Source organism: Zonotrichia leucophrys, chromosome 3 (genome assembly GCF_028769735.1).
Source record: "Zonotrichia leucophrys gambelii isolate GWCS_2022_RI chromosome 3, RI_Zleu_2.0, whole genome shotgun sequence".
NCBI classification, from domain to species: domain Eukaryota; kingdom Metazoa; phylum Chordata; class Aves; order Passeriformes; family Passerellidae; genus Zonotrichia; species Zonotrichia leucophrys.
In genome coordinates, this window is record NC_088172.1 from 113188152 (window position 1) to 113209998 (window position 21847).

General features: G+C 53.9%; 1 protein-coding gene across 2 annotated transcripts; it reads right to left on the minus strand.

Moving 5' to 3' along the window:
* Positions 1-961: 961 nt before the first annotated feature.
* On the minus strand, positions 962-9820 carry FNDC4 (fibronectin type III domain containing 4). Of its 2 annotated transcripts, none has more exons than XM_064710067.1 (6): positions 9624-9820; positions 6107-6222; positions 5403-5607; positions 4487-4576; positions 3139-3272; positions 962-2195 (listed from the first exon to the last, which is right to left on the minus strand). In XM_064710067.1, the coding sequence occupies exons 1-6, from the start codon at positions 9694-9696 to the stop codon at positions 2160-2162; spliced, it is 654 nt and encodes a 217-aa protein (XP_064566137.1). In that variant the 5' UTR covers positions 9697-9820; the 3' UTR covers positions 962-2159. The 2 variants fall into 2 exon arrangements, with proteins under 2 accessions (XP_064566137.1, XP_064566136.1); XM_064710066.1 differs by having other exon boundaries at positions 962-2192; positions 9624-9818.
* Positions 9821-21847: the final 12027 nt, after the last annotated feature.

The following is a 21847-nucleotide window of genomic DNA, read 5'->3' on the forward strand; positions in this document are numbered from 1 at the left end:
TGGTTTTTTTCACTTGAGGTTTTGCATATTTAATGTGGTTTCATGCCTTTCTCCCTCACCTGGGAGTACACAGCAACACGTAACTTGTCAGGGTGAGCAGGTCATTGTCAGGCCCTCAGCTTCCAGCACTTCTTTCTGCACTTCCCTGCCCTCCTGCACAGCCATAGTCTGAGAAGAAGTGGTGAGTTGGGGTTTGGTTTGGGGTTTTTTTGTTTGTTTGTTTTTTGGGTTTTTTAGAGGCAAAGAGCTTTTTCCTCAACAACAAACCCTGATTTTACATTTAATGTCAGAATTGTTTTCCTTGTTTAATTTGGTCAAAACCTCTGCATTTTGATGTTTTTTTGTGCCTGCCCTAGTTCCTCACCTCTGCTACACAGTCTGACCTTTTGTGATTCCTTGTGTGTGCCTCTGGCCTGGCTAAAAAATCTCATGATAGTAGGCATGTCTGCTATGACTTTCCAAGACAGAACTTCTAAACATTTTCCAGGGCACTAGAACATTCTTAAAACTCTTGTATTTCCCTGACAGCCCTAGTTTTTCTAATGTACCTCCTTACTAAAAGCTAGCAGGCAAAACAAGGTGTTCATGTCTCCGGAGCTGTGGCCATGCTCCCTGCAGCCCAGGTCACAGTCCAGCAGCAGCTGCATCCCTCTACCATGGTGCTGTTGCTCCTCAGGTACCCCTCTCCTCACCCGAGCAGGGAGCAGCCTGTCGGGCTCAGACCCTGTCTCCCTTCTCGGCCCTGCTGCTGGGATGTGTCTGCTCTCTGCAGAGAAGCAGCCACGATGTCCCCTCAGTGGGACAGCCTGCAGCTGCTCCAGCAGCACCACAGGGCCCAGCCTGCAGCAGCAGCAGCAGCAGCCTTCTCCCTCGAGGACCAAGGGGTGCGAGGTGACCATGGAGGACCTCCAGCTCTTGCACAGCACTTGTACAAGCATGGACACACACAGAGACCTGAAGCTCTGATGCTGCCTTTGAGCCAGGATGCTTTTATTGAAAAGACCCTGCCACAGGAGTTGCTTATCCTGTCCCTTCCCCACCTAGTCCTGCAGCAGGAGCTGAGCAGCACCTGGAAGGAAAAGTCCTGAAAGTGCTTTTACTGGGAGATTTATTCCTGGAAGACACTGGATCCTGTGATGCTTGAGTCCAGGGCTGCAGAGCCTGTCTGTGGCAGGCTGCAGAGCAGAGCATGGAGGGAGAGCAGCAGCCAGGGCAGCAGGGAGCTTCCTCGTTTCACCCCATTCCCTCCAACTGAGACCTTGCAGGCCTCACCGCTTTGTCTCCTCCAGGCAGCACAGGCACCATGCTGCTCAGAAAATTCTTTGCAGCTCCCCTCAAGCAGCCTGTATGTGCCGGCACCGAGCCCTTGTGGGGACACAGCGCAGCCACAGCCATGCCCGGACAGTGCCCGCTCCCCCTGCCCTGCACTGCCTGCCCTGCTGCGGGCTCTGTGGGCTGCCAGGCACTGTGACAGCACCAGCCCCTCATCGTCCCTCGTGTCTTTGTCCTCTGCAGTAGACAGAGAATTTGAAGGCCCTGCACAGCGGTGACAGGGTACAGCGGAGCCCTGTTCTCCAGCAGCAATCCACTCATCCCCGGAGCTGGCTGGGCCCGGCCCCACAGACAAACCAAGCCCTCCTACAGGCCGCAGCTCTCCCGGCAGTGCTGGGCAGTGCCTGCACCGCCCTGCTCCTGCAGCCCCGGGGCCCTGAGGGGAGCAGCTCTTGCTCTCTGCAGCAGCCCCAAGGCCAAACGGGCAGCTGAGAGCAAGGTCTGCCCCTGTGCCGCGCAGCCATGCAGTGCCTCAGCTGCAGCCCCGACCTTGGCCGAGGCGGTGCACAGGGCCGTGGGCTCCCCTCAGGCCCGTGCCTCAGCCCATCGGCTCCCCCCGGCTCCCTCCCACACATCCTCACGGTCATGCTTCCCCCGGAGGGGAGGAGGGCCGGGTGGGACGGGCAGGGCCACGCTCTGCATGCATGGCTGGGAGCCGGCTCCATGCACATCCGCAGACAGGTGCCCTCAGGAAAGCGGGAGTTCTGGTACGTGGATCGTCGCATGCTGAGTTCCAGGCGGCGCGCCTGGTGCTGCCTCTTCTTCCAAGGCCTGCTGTGGCTCTGGCAGGACACCCGAGATCCCAGACGGCAGAGCTGGTGTTGCACTTACACCTCAATAATATTGACCGAGGGAGATTTCTTCTATGAGAGAAAAATCTGCTTTAAGAACCTGCTTTGCTGCACCCCTGGGATCACACCCGATGTCAGAGCCCCTCAGCCTGCAGCAGGCCTCAAGACCAGCAGACCTCAGCAGAGCAGGGTCAGTTTGGAGTAGGGATCCAAGAGGAGAGATCTCCTAGCAAAGGGTAATCAGCAAGCTGAAAAATCTGGAGGAGGGGAACTGGGGATTTGAAGTCCAAACAGGAAGTTTCTGCTCCTGACATCTGCTGGAAACCAAGATGTGGATTCAGTGGGGCAGTCAGTCAACACAGTGAGGGGAGTTCCCACCCTTGACAGAGGCAGCAGATGAAACACAAGCAAAACCCTAACATATGGTCCCATTAGAGCATTTGGGCTATAAATCACTGTCTTTGGCAGGTAACAAAGGGAGAAATGTCAGGTGCTGAGGGAACAGCCAGACGAAGGTACTGCTCCCTCCCCATCCACAGCCTGCCACAGCACTTCATCAGGGTGAGGAAGGGGCTCTGCAATGACTTGCATGCTGATGACTCAGAGCCAGCTGCAGTGAAGGCAGAAAGGGAGCACTGACAGACCAGTGCAGGAACCATGAGAACAGCTGCCTAGCGTGTCCATTTGTCCGTGTGTGCAGGAGAGGTGCAGCCTTGGAGGGGCATGATGAAGGCTCTGTTACAGTCAGAGGTCAGGTACCACCCTGCCAGTGCAAGAGCCATCCCAGCTGTTACACCTGGTTGTCTCTTCCAATGTTTCTCCTGCAATCACCCATGGGGTACACACACTGCCCCAGAGACCAGGGCTCACTGAACCCTAAAAGTCCTCAGTCTTTGGGGTGAGAGCACAAGCTGGGGCGTTTCCATTCCTGGAGAGAGGCAGACGCTGTGCAGGCTGCAAGCCCCAGCAGACAGGCAGCCCCGTGCCGCCCCTGCTGCCAGCCCTCCCCACTCACCTTGCTCCGCAGCAGCCCTCCGCTTGGCCGCTCTGGCGTGCTGTGCTCTGAGGAGGGCTTTGTCTTCTCCTTGTTGTTGTTGGAGTCATTATCCTTGATGATATCATACTGTCTGCAGAACAGGGCGATCACCGCTGCCCAAAGACACACTGCATGAAGGATCCCTCGCAGTGCCTGCCTGTCTGCCCTCCCCACAGCATCCCAGCTGCAGGGCAGGTGTGCCCAGGGCTGCTTGGGGTGCTGCAAACCCACACCCCCACCTGCATCAGCCTGCACCACCCCAGGTACCTCTGCACGTGTGGCCAGGCCAGCTTCCTTGGGCAGATGGGCACGGATGTGGCTAAGGCCATTGGGCCACACATGAGGTGCTCAGCACTCACTAAAGGCAGATGCTGAGGCACTCAGACAGGGACAGTGAGGTCGGTGGGCAGCTGTGTGGCTTTTGGAGTGCCTCCAGCAAGGCACTAAAGTTACTGAGTTGGTGCTTGTGATCCTCACAAAAGCCAGCCCTTGTCTATGCAAACTGGCTGTGGGCTCAGTCCCTCTGTAATGCTTTCACAGCATGCATCCCAAGCAGCATGTCCCACACCTGGGAACCCTGGGCACAGGAGTCTGGAGCAATGGCCCCAGCGGTGACCATGGTGGACTCACTCACCCCCAGTGTGTGTGTGGTAACACACAGGCACACACAGACCGGGCCTGACTCCTCCCAGCTGGTACACATCAACCTGGGCCAGGTGTAAACTACCAGCAGCCATCTTGCATTTTTTTCCCAGTGCCCTAGGAAAGTGTCAAGGCCAGGGCAACAAGAAATTTCTGCAAGATGCCACTACAAAATCCACATTTACTGGGGAGGGAGCGGGGGATCAATGACTTCCCATTCACAGCAGCTGTATGTGACAAGTCAGGAGCTGACTTACCTCCTAGGCTGCCATGCTCCCAGCCGCTGCCTGCACTGGCTCTCACTGTGCTATACAGGAGCAAAGCACCTACTCTGCAGCTTTAGCAGACTGAGGCACAGCCTCCACCAGCTAGTGCAGTACTGTTATTAGTCACGACATCTAAGGCCCAAGCAACTCAATGGTCACTGTCAGCTGGGATGCTCCCACCTTGTAATTTCAGGTCCCATTCTGTCTCCTGCTCTTCAACATACTCCAGGCCATTACTGCTGAGCAGTGCCTGTGGTTGCTCCTTTTACCCTAGCACCTACAGATTCTCAAGGGACTGATGAGGAAGGGTGCCAGACCCTCAGCAATATGCCTCTGCACTCTTGTGAGCCACATCCTCTCTGTGAACCATGGACTGTAACTTTGCCTCAGCCCGCCAGAACGCTGCTTGTGGCACTCACCTGCCCACATGAGCAGCACAGCCACTATGATGATAATCTCGCCTGTCTGCAGCTGCCGGTCTTTGTCCAGCCCCTCCATGGTGATGTCACCTGCAGAGAACAGACCCCAAGCAGGGCTGGCAGCAGATACCCTCCCACTGTAGTGGGATCTGAGAAACCCCAAAGCAGAGAAGCCCACCTCCCCCAAACAAGGAAGGGTGTGGGACGACACCCTGTATGGGGAGAAGACATGCATCCTGTGGCCCTCCTGGGTCAAATAGAACATCCTTGCTACAAAGGCAGTCAGGGATTCCAAGGCTTGTTTAGGTTCATGTAGGGACCGTGCAATGCCTTAAGGTCTCTCTCTACACAGCAAACAGGGTAGGTCAGGTCAGTTTAACACAGAAGTTCTGAGGAAAGGCAGCCATCTGCTTGCCCTGCCATACTCAGGACCCCTCTCATGGTTACTGCTGGAGACAGACTGCCGTGCCCTCCATGGGGCATCATCTCTCTTGGATTCCTGATGCTCTCTCATGGACCAGCATGCAAGCAACCCCAAGGCAACACAGACATGAGTAGCAAAGGAGACCATGACACTCTGTCATTTGTCCTTGGGCAGCCTGCAGACTGGGAGATCTGAGTGTCTGTTCAGTACTGGTTTCCTACAGGCAGCAGCTGGGCAGGCCCCAGCAGCTGTCCTGGCCAGTCTGCCTAGCTGAACAAGTGCCAAGACCTGAGACAGGAGGGCTGCAAACCACTTGGGGACATTAGCATGGACACATAGTCGACACGACAGCAGCCTGTACAGCCCTGTGTGTCCCCAGCAGCCTGCTGCTCAGTGCAGCACTGGTTGCAGAATCCCTGCCCATCTGCTGTACAGGCCTCCAGGTGTGGCCCCAGCAGCAGCACCTGGTCAGGCTGGAAGGAGGTGCCTCACCTTGGTTGGAGCTGTTGGAAGGCAGGCGGTCGGTCTCCTTCAGGGTGCGGAAGTGGACACGCTTGCTAGCCTGGCTCTCCCCATACAGGCCGATGCTCTGCACCTGGATGATGTAGTCAGCATCCTCTGCCAGGTCCCACAGCACACAGGCACGGTTGGTGGTGTTCACCTCCCGGATGAAGCGCTGCATCTGCCCATCCTGCCTCTGCCAGAGGGAAGAGCTGTCACCCCTGGGAGGCTGCTGCCAGCTGCACCAGGCACAGGCCCCCCAGCTGCAGGGCCGTGCCTCACTCCTCCCTTCCCAGGCAACCATCCAGCCCAGGGTGGGCCAGACTGGCCAGCACTGCCTGTTCAGCATGCCTGCATGGCCTGAGAGCCAGGCACCTCCCTGGAGAAGCCACCATCACCCAGGGCTGCATAGGTGGAGCAAGGGAAGCAAAGAAGGGTTACATCATGGCCAAGGCACCATCCTTACCTAGAGAAATCCCAGGGAAACTATTAGAGGGACTATACCCAATGCAGCCCACAGTCTTCTGCCTTCCACCAGGATGGATGGCTCACGTCGGGCACCCTGGCAAGGGCTGCTCAGCAGCAGAGCTGTCCTCGGGCAGATGCCAGAGGAGCCCCGGAGTGTGGCAAAAGGACTGACATAGGAGCATGCTGGTAATCAGTGTCCCCAGGCCCCTGGGACAGATGCTGGATACCTGCTGGAGGATGGCATAGCCGATGACCACATCTCCTTCTGGTACGTCCCAGGAGACTGTGGCAGAGTTCGCCTTCAGCTGCGTCACAGTCACGTTGACAGGGGACGGTGGCCTGTCTGGGTGAGCCAGGCATGGACCGTGGTGAGGCACAGGAAAGAGGCAAAAGAGGATGTCTCAGAACAGGCACTCGGCCCTGCACATCACCCTGGGGCCTCTCCCACACCTGCCAATGGCAGCACGTTGGCTAGGGCTACAGGGAGACCTTCCCTGGTGAACCCGGCCCCAGGAGATGAGTGGCACGGCAGATGGGGAAGCCTGAGCCCTGCCAGCAGAAACACATGCACAGCACGGTGCTTCCTGGGCTGGCAGGCAGTGCCCACTCTGTGCATGAGGAGTGTGCAGGTGCAGAGCTCTGGGGCTGTCCCACAGATGGGCATGCCACAAATGCCTGGCGCACCACCCAGAACTGCGTAGGAAGCAGCCCTGACACAGGGATGATATATTGATTGTGACAGAAAAATGGGGCACCTTGGAATAGACACACTCTACACTCAATCTAGGCATCTCCTCTGCCCGGAATTACTCCTTGCTCCAGGGCATGGGAGAAGGCCAATGCCAAAGGCAGAGCTGGCTGTCCCAGTAATGCCTGGAAAATAGATCTTCCCAACAACTTTAAGAGTGAATATATAAGCAAACCTTTACTTGAAGGCTTTCAGGCACACAGTGTTGTGAAAATTGCACGTGGTATAGTAATGCTACAATTTTTGTAAGGTTAGTCAATTAGTATACTTATCATATACTGTCCAATTAAAAGGTTAGTTGGTTAGGTAGTAATTCCTGGGGTCCTGCCCCACTGGAAGGAGTCCAGAAGTTTCTCTTGTCCCACTTTTGTTATGCCTGGTCCAGATTGTGGTTGAAAAACACAATGTCCTTGTAGCTGTCTCTCTTCTTGGAATAAGACTAAACAATATTTTTAGGAATGTATTTATAAGGTTAGCTTATTGTTCTTAAATGTGGGGAAGAAAGATAGGAAAAGTACTAGAAGCTACAACCATGCATTAACAATCTACATAGCCACAAAGACATGAAAAATATAAAACCCCAATAATCTTAGGGATCACCAGCAGTGCAGGGCCATTGGCTGCAAAGCTGGCAGCAATGCTTGGCCATTGCTGTTCTATGGCAAGCTGACCCGACTGGCCCATGGTCTGCACCATGGCCACTTTGAGATTTCACAGCACTGAGAGCACAACAGGATCCCACACAGTCCTGCACACAAAGCCAAGCTTTGTCTGGAAGTTAGACACAGGAGCACATGAAAGACACTGAAGCTGCTGTTTGTGGGTTCCAACTCCCCACATCCAAGTCAGTGCCCTTCTACAAGCTGCCAGCATAGCAGCTAGGGCTACAGGGTCAGTGCTGTGATTTATATAGAAAAAGAGTTCCAGGGGGCACCTGAGAACAAGAGAAAGGACAACTGTGACACCAGCAACAACCCCAGTTACAGTGACTGCAAAAAAGGCAATTTTTGCAGGCCAGCTGTTTAAGTGCATTCATTCACATCTGAATATACCCAGCTTTGGATCAAACCAGAGGAAGGTTTGGTTCCCACTCTCAGAAATTCAGGGTTGTGGTCTGCCAGGGGCAATTAAAACAGAGAGGAGAGCCCAGAAAACATGTTCTAAGAGAGACCCTGAAACTGAGTGTGTCTCCAGAAGTTTGACACACCACCAGAAGAGAGGGTTGCCAAAGATAAGGACACCATAGTGTTCTGATTGTCTCCTTCAGAAAACAAGTCTGGAAAACTGGAAAGGATTCAAAGATACACTCAAACATTCTTTATCCCACAAAGAGTGTGTCTGTATAGAGTTTTGCCTGTGGGGATCTGCTTCATCACTAACCTATGAGAGGGAGGGAATCTCCCAGTCTTGTCTGCATGCACACCTTGCTTGCCTACGAGCCAACAGCAGACCAGGCTGAACAAAGCTGGATCCCTGAAAGTGCTCAAGGCCAGGCTGGATGGGGCTTGGAGCACCTCGATGTAGTGGAAGCTGCCATTGCCCATACCAAGGGGGTGGAACGAGATGGGCCTTAAGGTCCCTTCCAAACCACACCATCCCAGGATTCTATGAAATTCAAGATGACACCTCAAAGCTGTTTTAAGGCCTCCAAAGGACAAAGCTTTGTGTATAATTCCCACATTGCATCTAATACTGTTCAGCCTGTTCTGTAGCTGAGATCAGAGCAGTTTTGTGCCAAAGCTGTTGCCATAAAGGTCTGTGAATGCAAGGGCTCCCAAAAGCATTCTGTGAAGCCAACACATCCTGGCTATAAAGTCAAGACGCTGCTGGGCTCTCTGGGCAAAGTGTGCCACTGTTTATCTCAATGCATTAACTGCTAATAATTCTACATCGCTGATAAATGATTCAGCTTCACTTTTTATTAAAGCCATATTACAAAAGGGGGACCCCCACAGAAAGCACAGTCACTAACTTAAGGCCTGGCACAGGTTTTGTGCTGTCTGTACAGCAGCATGCTCCTTTTGGGCCTGATGAAGGGGTGGGAAGAGCTGGGCTGTGTACAGGAGCTAGCAGCACTGCAGCCTGTGCTGGACACTGGAAGGGATGGCCAGAGGGCACTGGGAGAGATGGGTGGTGGGCAGCTGGACATGGGACCAGATATGCCATGCATCCCAGCTCCATGGGTCAGCAAAGGGGCCGGACAGATACCCTTCCCGAGGGATGCTGGCACAAGTGGTGCTGCAGAGGCATGAGGGATGGGGCACGTCTCCACCGGTGCCCTCGCCATCCTGCTGTGATCCAGAGAGCGGGCCACGCTGCCCCCCGGCCCATGCCCTTGGGGCTGCTGCTCAAGGGCACCCAGATGTTTGCCCAACTTACTGCTGCAGCAGGGAGTAAGCACCATACTGCACATCTAAAAATAAGTGGCCCCTTTTTAACACCCCTGACTGCATCTCTTCCTGAATCCGTCAGTACGTGTTTTGCAACACGGCAGAATGTAGCAGAACACGTCCGGTACTCGCGATTCGATTTGCTATCTCAGTGACCTGTCGAGGGGCAAACAGACAGCATGAAGCGGCTGCTGACAGAGGCCACCCCGGCGAGTCAAAGGACACAAGGACAGCGGTACCTCGGGTGCGCGGAGCTCGATGTTCCAGCAAACACCGGCAGCGAGGGACAGGATCCCCGCCACCCGGCCGGCGCCAGCCCGCCGCAGCCCGGAGTGTCCGTGCCCGGGGCAGGAGCTCCCTCGCGGCACAGCGCCCGTTCCCATCCCCGGGAGCCCCGGGAAGGGCGGCGCGGCAGCGGCCGTGCCCCGGGGAGGGGACTCGGAGGCCGCGGGGTGCCCGAGGAGCCCTCGGGGATCGCGGCAAAGGCCATGCCGGGAATGCAGAGAGGCCGGCGGGGGCGTGCGGCGATGACCGCAGCCCCCGGGGTGTCCGGCAGGGTGTCCCCGCCCGGCAGCCCCGGTGCCCTCCCGGCCCGGCCGCACTTACTGGCTCGCACGAAGCACAGGTCGCAGCCGAAGAGCACCAGCACCGGGCTGATCATCGCCGAGACTCGGGCCATGGCGGCGGGGGCTGCGGCCCGGCCGGGCGCGGCCCTGGCACCGGCCCGGCTCCCTGCACCGCGGGACGGAGCGGGGCCGAGCCCCGGCCGCAGCGCGGGGGGGCGGAACGGCCGCCGGGCCCGGCCCGCCCCCGAGCGGCTCCGCAGCGGCTCCGGCACCGCGGCGGCTCCGGCGCCGCCTCTCAGCCGTGCCCCGGAGCGGCCGGCACCGCCCCCAGCCCCCGGCCGTACCCCGGCACCGCCGGTACCGCCCCCACCCTGTCAGCGGAGCCCCGGAACCGCCAGCGCTGCTGCCGGTGTCGTTCTCCGGTAACCCCCAACGCCCCGCCACAGGCTGCACCCCCGGCAGCCCCGAGCGTCCGCTCTCCCCGTGCTGCACCGCCGGCATCCCCGGTGCCGGCTCCTCCCGTGCTGCACCGCCGGCACCCCCGGTGCCGGCTCCTCCCGTGCTGCACCGCCGGCATCCCCGGTGCCGGCTCCTCCCGTGCTGCACCGCCGGCATCCCCGGTGCCGGCTCCTCCCGTGCTGCACCGCCGGCATCCCCGGCACGGGAGGCTCCACAGCGGGCACACAGCACGCGTGTCCTGGCGTGGGCAGCGAGCAGCACCGGTGTCGCCGCTGCTGGTCACCGGCAGATGCCGACATTCGGGCTGGTGCCCCCGGCACTCTCCCACAGCTCCTCTGCACCTGCGGGCGCTCTGACCCTCCGGGGTGCTCCTCTCCGTGTGCCTGAGGACACAGGCATGGGGGCTGCCCCATCCCCAGGAAAGGCAGCACTGGGTGTGCCCAATGAAGCAGTAGAGAAATAAGGAAATGAACCCAAATCATCCTCCATTACCTTGCAGCAGTAACCTACTACTTTCTGTGAGCAATGCAGACTGGAAGGAGGAGTCAAGCCAAGATGGAATCAATGGTTCCAAGGGCTGCTAAGGTGCCTCAGCCTAGCTGTGGTTTTGGGCAGACTTGGGAACTGCTGAGGAAGTCCTCTCCGTCCGGCTGGTGTCCTTGGCTGCAGCTGCATCATCCTGCTGTGTAGCATAGCTGGACCCCAATGACAGCTTAGACCATGCCCTAGATGGGATCAGCCCACAGCAGAAGTACATCAGTGCGGGCAGACATGGGCACAGACATCCATTGTTCTGTGCCCTAGGGCCCCTAAAAGGCTTTACCTGGTCACTTGAAAAGGCCTTTCCTAGTTACAGGAGAACTGGTCTGTGCTTTGGGGAGAGCTGTGGAAGACCAGGGTAGTGATGTTGCCATGTGAATGATTTAATCTGCAGTGCCTGCGTGCAAAAGGCAAGTTCCAGCTAAGTGAAAACTGAAGCTTGTCAGAATTTACGTTATCTGCAGCTGCCTGGCAGGTGAAGTGATCAAAATGGTCCCATCTGGGTTGTTCAATGCTGCTTTTCAAATGCTCTTGGCAGATCAGGACTGCCTCTTTCCTGTGCTGAGCCTCATTGGTGCTGCAGTCCACAGTGCTGAGGAGGAGAGTGAGCCTGATCCTGCTTTCCCAGCAGAGCCCTGTTCCAAAGCTTCTTCTCCCTCTGTCTGTATTATGGGGAAGGAACCTCAGGAAAGCCAAGGGTAGAGCTGGCAACTGTAAAACTGTGACTGCACGTGGTTTTACAGGAACAGTTTGCCAGTTATGTCGTCTCTGCAAGGTCCCTTCTCACTTGGTTGCTGTGAGAAGCACTTGGTTATTGCAGAGCTTGCTGTGGTGTTAATGTTGACTGCTCCATAGCCTGTCTTTGCCACCAGGCAAGGATCCCTGGCTAGCCCAGCACTGCTCTGGCCTGTGCAGGAGTGCTCAGACGGGTTACTTGAAAAGCTCAGTGCTGTCACTGTTAAGTATCAGTGAGCAATGCCATTTTTTTGATAGCAGAAACAGGTGCTCATTATCACTGTGGGACAGTTTATTTTGCATCCTTCCTCCCAAACTACTTAAAAGTCCTTCAGGCTCTATGTCCTTTCCCTGTGCTCCAGGGTGCAGCCCTATGGCTTGTGCAGGGTGAGAATTATGCTGTGATTGGGGAATTTTGTGTCTGATCGCCCAAGGCATCACTGTTGGCTGGCTGGCATTCCCAAGCTTCACATACTTTCTGGATCAGTGCTGGACATGGAAAAGGACATGCTGTGGCACTTAGGACAATCCTGGGAATTCTGGATTGTCTGTGCAAAGGCTGCATGGTCTGCTTTGGGAGCAGTGATGGCATTTACATTTGTGGGTTCAGTCTATAAATAATAAATACTGAGAGTGCAAATTCTCCACACATTTAATTATCACTTGGGTATTTGGGATTTTGGCCAGGCAAAATTCAATTTGCAATCACAAATCAGGAACTAATGCATCTAAATTGTATTATATGCCTTGCAGTGCCTTGTACTTAGAATTCAGTGGGGAAATCCAGCAGCAGCCTCGAGATCTCAGCCTCACCTCTATAGGCTGGCCTGCAGGCTCTGGACTCCCAGCCTGCCCCTAGCAAATCTGAGGTTCTGGGGGTGGTGCTGGCAGCAGGAGAACGCCCTGCCCATGATGCAGGAGCCCCCTGTACCTGCATCACATCAGCCGGCTGTCACCTTCCTCTGCCCACCAGAGGAACACACCAGCCAGGACTCCCAGCACATCAGCAATTGACCTCTGCAGCTGGGAAAGGTTTGGATTGATTCTGCCCGTGCAGAATCTGCCCCATACTTCATACTGTATAAATGTTATTGATAAAATGAAACCCACAAGAGATGTGTGGGGTTTGTGTCCCTAATCTAAGCTTTAGTTAGCTGCTAACTGGTGTGAGGTGAGCATTCACAGATTTAGGAAAGCATGACGTGACCTGCAATATCTGGGTCCTGATCTGGGGGTCCTGGAGCTCTGTAACTACTCCCCTCCTGGGACACAACACTCCTGCAACTCTTTCCCCACATTGTGGCTGCCCTTTTTTCCTGCTCCACAGCATCCCATGGCCAATTGTGAACCAGCTGTGCCTATGGGAGCCGCTGGCAACTGTGGCTGTGATCAGATGGCCTTGTCCTGCTGGGCACTGCCCCTCAGACAGTGCCTGCCCGGCCTTGTCCTTGCCCCTCAAACAGTGGCTCAGTGGCCCTGTCCTTGCCCCTCAGACAGTGCCTGCCTGGCCTTGTCCTTGCCCTCAGACAGTGGCCTTGTCCTGCTGGGCATTGCCCCTCAGACAGTGCCTGCCCGGCCTTGTCCTGCTGGGCATTGCCCCTCAGACAGTGCCTGCCTGGCCTTGTCCTTGCCCCTCAGACAGTGCCTGCCTGGGCTGGAGGAGGGCTGGGCAGGGTGTGGATGCCAGACCTGCCCCTGCACCCCCAGACCCTGTCTCCCAACCAGCCCCATGCCTGCCCACCCTGTCCTCCCTCTCTCCAGGGCTGCCTGGCTGCTGTCTCCATGTTCACTGAAAGGAAATGTCCAAAGTTGCTGTGAGGGTTCATTCCCACTCACTTTGTCAAGTCTGTGTGCTGGCTGCTGTGTCCTCCATTTCTCTCCCATGGAAGTGGGAATGAACACACTGGTTCCCTGTGAGGATAATTACAATGGAGAGCAAACCACAGACATTTTCTATAAGGCTGCTGCAGGGAAGTGCCCTATGGTCCTCAGCCAAGGAACAGGATCAGACCTGTCACCAGTCTGTGGATATCAGCACTTCATAAACACTTCATGAACTTCATTAAATGTGGAAAGTCAATCTGCTAATCATTAATACGCACTGATCATTAATAACTCCTGATCCTCCTTTTGTCTTTGTTTATATATCCTATGATGGCATCTTTTTACCATCTGCTGCATAATTGGATTTGGGGAATTCAGTACTGCCCAAGAACAGACATTTATACGTTCTATCATCACAGGGTATTGTGAAGTCAAGAGTTTTGCTGTGTAATTATGTGCATTGTGAAAAGTAATTTATTCTGTTTCATTCAGACCAGATGCCCAATTACTTCTTCTGGTGCTTCCTAGCTTCTATTGTAAGAAACAAGTAATATCAGTTTGCTGTCTATCTGCACTGCACCATCTGCAGCACAGCAGACCCCGGTCATCTTTCACAACTGATAATTTCTTTTTTACCCTTTTATTATGGGACAACTAGACAGCATATGGTGTTTGAGATGTGGGTTTCCTGTGTGCCAATGTATTCATAATAGTGTTACTACTCAGCCCTTTCCCAGTTCATTTACAGCACATGAAGCCACCAAAGCCTGGTGAAGGTGAAAAGCCAAGTGATCTGACAGGTCTATCAACAGCAAAAGCACTCAGCAGTGTCATGGTCAGTGAGCACACAACTGATTAAAGTCGATGAGCAGCTCTATTAAAGCCCACCCCTAGGAAAGAGTTTATTTGTTATTGCTCAGATAAAAGCACAAAGCGCTGAACGTGAGGCACTTAGCCCTCTTCATCAAGAGAATGGAGGACTGGGCAAACACTGAGCCTCTGCCAAGGCAGAGGCTGCTCTGCAGTGAGCAGCTGCCATACAAAAGGGGGGGTTGTGGCTCTCTGCAATGGACACACAGCCTGCAAGGACCCTGCTCTGGCTCCGTGCCCCATTCCCTGCCTGTTAGTACTGGGATCTCCTCTGGATACCAGTGCCCATCAAAGCTGACCCTGCCCGGATACCAGTGCCCATCAAAGCTGGGCTGACCCTGCCCGGATACCAGCGCCCATCAAAGCTGGGCTCACCCTGCCTGAACACCAGTGCCCATCAAAGCTGGGCTCACCCTGCCTGGGTACCAGTGCCCATCAAAGCTGGGCTCACCCTGCCTGGGTACCAGTGCCCATCAAAGCTGCCCCATCACTCTCCCCCTCAGCTGGGCAGGGAAGAGAAAGTATAATGATACACTCATGGATTGGGATAAGGACAGGGAGAGCTCACTCACCCAGTTACTGTCATGGGCAAAACAGACTCAATTTTGGGAAATTACTTTAATTTATTACCAATCAAGCCAAAGTAGGGCACTGAGTAATAAAACCAAATAATAAAACCACATTCTCATTAACCCTCCTGTCTTGCCCAGCTTAGCTTCACTCCCCATTTCTCTCCCTCCTGCCCCTTAGCAGTGCAGTGGGACAGGGAATGGGATCAATTCATCACAGCATGTCTCTGGCACTGCTTCCTTCTCAGGGGGAGGGTCCTCACACTCTTCCTCTGCTCTCCCATGGCTCCTCCATGGGCTGCGGGTGGGTCTCTGCTCCTGACTGGATCTTTTTGGGCTCTGGGTGGGTCCCTGCTACCCCTGGACCCCAAGGGCTGCAGGGGAATCCCTGCTCCAGAGCCTGGGGCACCTCCTCTCATTCCTGCTGCATGGCCTGGGGCACTGCAGGGCTGTTCTCTCACATACCCTGGCTCCTCTCTCTGGCTGCTGCTGTGCACAGTTTTTCCCTTCTCAAATCCCAGAGGCACTGCCACCACTGCTGATGGGCTCTGCCTTGGCCAACAGCAGGTCTGTCTTGGGGTCAGCTGGCTTTGGCTCTGCTGGACGTGGGGGAAGCTTCTAGAAGGTTCTCACAGAAGCCATCCCTGTAACCCCCTCCTCTACGAAAACCCTGCCGTGCAAACCCAATACAATTCCCTTAAGAGGGAGTTTTGGGCAAAGCAGCTTATGGTGAAAGCCTAAATTAGGCTGAGTTGTTTAGCCTAGAAGTTATGAAACTGAGGGGGATGTGCTGACAGCTTCTCTTTCAATGCCTGACAGCTGCCAAGCATCTCTGTGGCTGCTGCAGAGGCTGGCATGGCCTGTTCCACGTCAGGGGCAGAGCTTCAGTCCCTGCTGGCTTGGCCCACATGGGTCCAGGGCTGATTGTCCTCTCAGGATGAGACTGCAGAATGTGGATTTCATTTCCAGCCACTCCTCCACCTTTTTCTTGCTGCCATTCTCCTGACTCCCTCTCCCTGGCATTGCTTCTGACAGCGCCAAAGTAATTTGCCAGCTGCATCACTGGCACTGGGATCTGCTCCTTGTGTTTGCTTGTGCTGACTGTTCCCGTAATTTGGGAGCAGAGATGAGGTTTGGGAGAAGGGGGAGAGCGTGTGCTTGGCAGCCAGCCTGGCTGTGCCCCCTGTTTGTGCTCAGTGCAGTGCTGAGCCCACCTGCTCTGCTGTGCAGGGCTCCACCAGCCTGGGGCAGAGCCAAGGGGGCAGGAGGGGAACCCTGGGCAATGCCTGTGCCTCCATGGCATGGGACGGGGACATGGGACAGCGAGACAAGGCACTGGCACAGTGACACGGGGCACTGACACAGTGACACAGGGCACTGACACAGTGACACGGGGCCCTGGCACAGTGACACGGCATGGGCACAGTGACACAGGGCACTGACACAGTGACACAGGGCACTGACACAGTGACACGGGGCCCTGGCACAGTGACACAGGGCACTGGGAGCCCCTGTGACTGAGAGCCACTGTGTGCACCAGGCCTGGCAGGGGTGTGGTGCCACAGAATCTCCCTCTCCTGCTCAGAGGCTGCTCGGGGCAATCCTTGCCTCAGGGGCTGGTGATGGAGGTGGCCAGGGACAGGAGAGACTGGACCCAGCCACCCACCCGGGTGCAGATCAGCCCCAGAGCTCTGAGCCAGCCCCTGTGCCAGGGATGTGCCCTGTCCCTGCAGCAGGCAGGGCGTGGGGCAGCAGGTGGAGCTAGGGCACGGGGCTGGAGGTGCCCTCCTGCTTTCCTGTGGAAGTGCCCTCCTGCTCTGCCTGTGGAAGTGCCCTCCTGCTTTCCTGAGGAAGTGCCCTCCTGCTTTCCTGAGGAATTGCCCTCCCTGCTTTCCTGTGGAAGTGCCCTCCCTGCTTTCCTGAGGAAGTGCCCTCCTGCTTTCTTGAGGAAGTGCCCTCCTGCTTTCCTGTGGAAGTGCCCTCCCTGCTTTCCTGTGGAAGTGCTCTCCCTGCTTTCCTGTGGAAGTGCCTCCCTGCTCTGCCTGTGGAAGTGCCCTCCCTGCTTTCCTGTGGAAGTGCCCTCCCTGCTTTCCTGTAGAAGTGCCCTCCTGCTTTCCTGTGGAAGTGCCCTCCTGCTTTCCTGTGGAAGTGCCCTCCTGCTCTGCCTGTGGAAGTGCCCTCCTGCTTTCCTAAGGAAGTGCCCTCCTGCTTTCCTGAGGAATTGCCCTCCTGCTCTGCCTGTGGAAGTGCCCTCCTGCTCTGCCTGGGGAAGTGCCCTCCCTGCTTTCCTGTGGAAGTGCCCTCCTGCTCTGCCTGTGGAAGTGCCCTCCCTGCTTTCCTGTGGAAGTGCCCTCCCTGCTTTCCTGTGGAGGTGCCCTCCCTGCTTGGCCTGTGCTCTGCAGCAGCTCTGGGGCCAGGGTCAGGGTCAGGGTCAGGGTGGCTGCAGTCTGTCCTGAAAGATGGTGTTTGGTGTAGCATGGCAAGATGTTTTGATGAGGAAGGGGGTCAGCAGTGAGATCATGTAGGCTTTCAGGATATCCCCATTTTGATCACCAATGCAAACCATCTTTGGGGGGCTGCAAGGACAATATATAGATGTCATTCGGGCCCTTTTCATTTTGTAATACAGAATTTCATCTGCCATTTCATCTCCCAGCCACTCAGTATTCTAAGATGCTCTAGCCCTTCTTCATGGTTACCTTTTCTTTTTTACTGCCCCATGTAATCCTCAAACCTGACCTTAGTCCCTGCCTGTTTACTTCCTGTGCCATGAGGGAAAGATTTTGGACAGTCCAGTGTTAATGTGGATCCCTGTAGGGCTCCCCCAGTGTCCTCACTCCCCTGAAAATGCCAAATGTCTCATCCAAATGCTTCCTCTAGCCCTTAACAAGACAACCATCCTGCTTAATGCATGGCAGCCTTGCTTTTTAAAGAGGTCCAGGGCCTTGTCAAATGTTTTTGGAAATTCCAGCTGCAGCACAATCAGATTGAAGATATTCAGCCCTGAGGTTCCCAGCATAGGCAGGACCTGGAGCTGCTGGGGTGGGACCAGAGGAGGCCACGGAGCTGCTGCAGGGCTGGGAGAGCTGGGGGGGCTCAGTCTGGGAACAGAAGGATCCAGGGAGAGCTCAGAGCCCCTCAGTGCCCACAGCAATGATGGGCATGGACTATTCAGCAGGGCCTGGTGCAATAGGACAAGGAGCGATGGTTTAAACTGAAGGAGATCAATTTAGAGTAGATGTAAGGAAGTTTTTCACAATGAGTGTGGCCAGAGACACATACAGGCTGCCCAGAGAGGTGGTGAGTGTCCCCATGTTGCAGTAAAACACATGGGATCCAGTTTCTTCATGCAGAAAAAGCCCATTCTCTATTTACAAAGCTCATATTTGTAGTAAATATTAGAAGGTACCATGTTAGAGTTAATTGACTAACAATATACTGATATTTAGTTTATTGGTTGGTGAATGACTGGGATGCATGTTTGTTAAATCTCTCTATTTTTGGTTAGTTCACATATTTTGTTTTTTGATTTTTATGGGACAGATTTCTTGTTTATTACAGGTGCAGGCAGTTTTCTTACTAGAATAGTTTGTTGTGCTAACTGCTTTCATTCTTATGATTTTTTATATGGGAAGTTACAAGCTAACTGCTAGCTTAGCTAGACTGCTAGGGCCTAAACTATATTTTATAAGGTCTTTTTTTTATACTGTCTTTACCTGTATGCAACATCCCATCCCTGGAAGCATTCAAGGTCAGGTTTGAAATAAACAGGGCCAGGTGACTTCTCCTTTAGAATGCCTTTATTAAAGTGATCAGCTCAGGATTGGGCGGCTCGGCAGGGCTGCAGTCCCCGTCGCGTCTCCCAGGGGGACTCAGAGGAGGAGGATATGCGCAGCTCCGTTCACGAGGGGCAGAGCCGGGGATCCAGTCCTCGTGGGAGCTTTTTAGGGCTTGATGTCCCCGTCAGATGTTGCTTCTGAGCCTCAGCGGCCACCCTGGTCCCGGCGTTGGGACCACTCCCTGCTCAGGGCGAGAGGGGCTCCACATCTCTGCAGGCTCAGCCATCGGCTCCTCATGTCCAGACATCACTTTAGTCTCTCAATTCTTATTGTTTTTGGGGTTTTCTCGTTGCATTTCGAGTCGGGGTCCCACAAAGCATTCTGGACTTTGGAGTCACTTTGCATAACCCCCCCCACCCTCTCAGGTGTCTTCCCTATGCTGTAAGACAGCACAGCCTCGGGGGAAGGGTCCACCGCACCCAGCCAGGCTTTTTACTAATACAAAAGAAGAGATAAGCCTCAACGACCCGGTATTACAATAACAAAGCACTAAGTATCCTGGCAGAGACCGACCTGACGGCGTCCCTGCAACTCCCTCCCACAAAAAAAACATTAACTGAATTTTTGTTCATAACAGGTTGGATGGGGTTCTGAGCAACCTGATCTAGTAGAAGACAATCTTGCTCATGGCAGGGCCTTGGCCTGGTTGACACTTAAAGGTGACATTGAAACCTTCCAACCCCAAGCGTTTCATGATTCCATGTGTGGAAACGTCTTCTTTGAGGTTTACCTTTTTACCAAGTACCTGAACCAGACAAAGTCTGTCTCCCATTCACATCCTTTCCCTGCATGTGAGCCCTCCTCCTTCCTGCAGCCCTTACTGAGCACGGGCTGGGCTCAGGTGAGGTGAAGGAGCTGCTGACAAAAACAGCACCACGGGTGCCACCTGTCCTGGCCACCACCCCCGGGTGCCACGGGTGCCACCTGTCCTGCCCGGGGCAGCTCTGCCTGCCCGGGCTGTGCCCAGGGGCAGCCGAGGGACCAGCCCACGCTGCAGGGGCACAGAGGACCAAGAGCCTCCTTGGCCATGGGGAGGAACTGGATAAAAACAGGACTGGCTGTGATTTTCCTAAGCTTTACTTTGGGTCTGCCTCCCCAGGAATCACTGGGACCTGTCTCTGGTTCTGGTCATGGTCCAGTGTCCGAATAACTGCCTGGCTTTTGTTACCTGCTCCGAAGAAAGACAGAGGCTTGCTTCTGAAATGCAACTGCATTCTTTGAAAACAGAAGCCTCCAATTTAGAAGACCTTTGAGCATAACTCAGATGGGTTTTTGGACTCAATCCAGCATGCATAAAAAAGGACACTGTGCTAATTAATGTCTCAGCAGAGCTGTCCAATATAGCCACCGCCCCTCCAATCTCACTCTCATTCCTCTATATTTTAATGAGAAGATTGACCTACTTAATTCTGAAAGCAGCTGGCTCTCAGAGCCAAGCAACACTTGGAGAAATAATGTCATGTTTAGTGCTGGTTTCATTACCCGCATCAGTCCCACAGCACCCCAGGATGACCTTAACCCTCCACTGGCCAGGAAGGGCAGGTCACTGAGCAAGCACCGAGGACCAGACTGCTCCAGAAGGCCATGGCTCTGCTCCCCAACACTGCAGTGGCACAGGGAAACATCTGATCTGTAGGTAAAGCTGCTCCCGGGCCATGGCTCTGCTCCCCAACACTGCAGTGGCACAGGGACACATTTGATCTGTAGTAAAGCTGCTCCAGAAGGCCATGGCTCTGCTCCCCAACACTGCAGTGGCACAGGGAAACATCTGATCTGTAGGTAAAGCTGCTCCCGGGCCACGGCTCTGCTCCCCAACACTGCAGTGGCACAGGGACACATTTGATTCATAGGTAATGTCACTCCAAGGACAGTGAAGCAAAGCAAGAGTGGGCCTGGCACAGGTGTGGTGTCCTCACCAATGGAGAAATGTTAAACTAATGGGATGCACCCCAGGCTGACAGTGAGAGCTGAGTGCACGACTGCAATGATTTCATCCTCACATGCCACGCTCAGCACCAGACTGTTCCACGCAGGCAGGAATGACAAACTGCACTGGGTATCTGTGTGTGCCACACTCAGCACCAGACTGTTCCACGCAGGCAGGAATGACAAACTGCCCTGGGTATCTCTGTGGGAAGTGCACCCCGTGTCAGTTTCCTCTCAACAGAACAGCTCCATTTTTTTGCAACATTATTAAATGGCATTATTAAAAGAGCTTAAATCTTAAAGCTACTGCATTGCATAACTTGCAGGAAGGATGGTAAGTGATCTCATGAAAATTACTGAATTATTAACGACATTTAACAAATCTTGGAACAACGGGGAAATCCTTAAGGATTAAGAAAAACCAAAACAGAACAACTCCCAAACCAAAATATATTCTCTCTCCTCCTCCAAAAAATCCTTCCAGGCCCCCAAAGCAAAACTAAAGTGTGCCAATATTTAAAAAAAGACAAACTGTGTGATGAGTGTAAGCACAGCTTAGTCTCCCAGACACACCAACAACTGACATCCAAGGGCCTCATAAGTAAGACCCAGCCAATGTGGTTTCACAGAGAAGAATTTTCTGTAAATATTATTCTTTAATTAATTACAAGTCCATTTTGGTAAAAGTAGCTGTTGACATCATAAATTTCTCTAAGGCCTTGGTTTTGGCCCCACATGTTATACAAGCATTGGTGGAGTACATTAAATGCTTGATATTAAGTAATTGTAAATAAGGATTTGTCCTAGAGAATCCCATACTCTGCAGTTATTTGACATCTTTATCAAGAATGTTAATGAAATTATATAACAATTGCAAAGAGAATCTGCATATTAAACCCAAGCTTTCTGGAAAAGTTACTGTACAAAATGTAGTTATTAAGGTATCTGCTAGAGTAGTTCTGTGAAATACACCACAATGTTTCAGAATGTGTTCATCATGTGCTGTCTGGCCTTAAACTCTGCTGAGTTTCTAGAAACAAAAGAAATGAGTTCTCAGAGGCATTTGCAGAACAACTGAAAAATGTGCTTAAGAGGGTAAAAGTGAATATTAACAGTGTAGTGAGGGAGCTGAGGACAAGAAGAAGTAGGTGAGAGTAGAGCAAGGTCATCCTCGTATCTTACATAAACCAGACTGTTACAGAACACTGCAGCTGGTTCCTGGTTCATCCCCCTGGACTTAAAAAGTGAAAAATGCACCAACTGATACATGTCACCAAAGAACAATGCACCACAGAGAAAAAAAAAGCTGTTTTGACTGACACTAGCAGGCCTCTTTAGCTCATACAGCAAATTATGTGTGGAGTTAATTATGACTACAAATCAAATATGCAGGAAGAAATTTCTGCTACCCTTAAGCTACTTCTGTTACCAGGACTCAACAGTGTGGGATACAGAGGCTGAAATAAAACAAGTGCCAATGAGAAGACACAGCATTTTTAGTA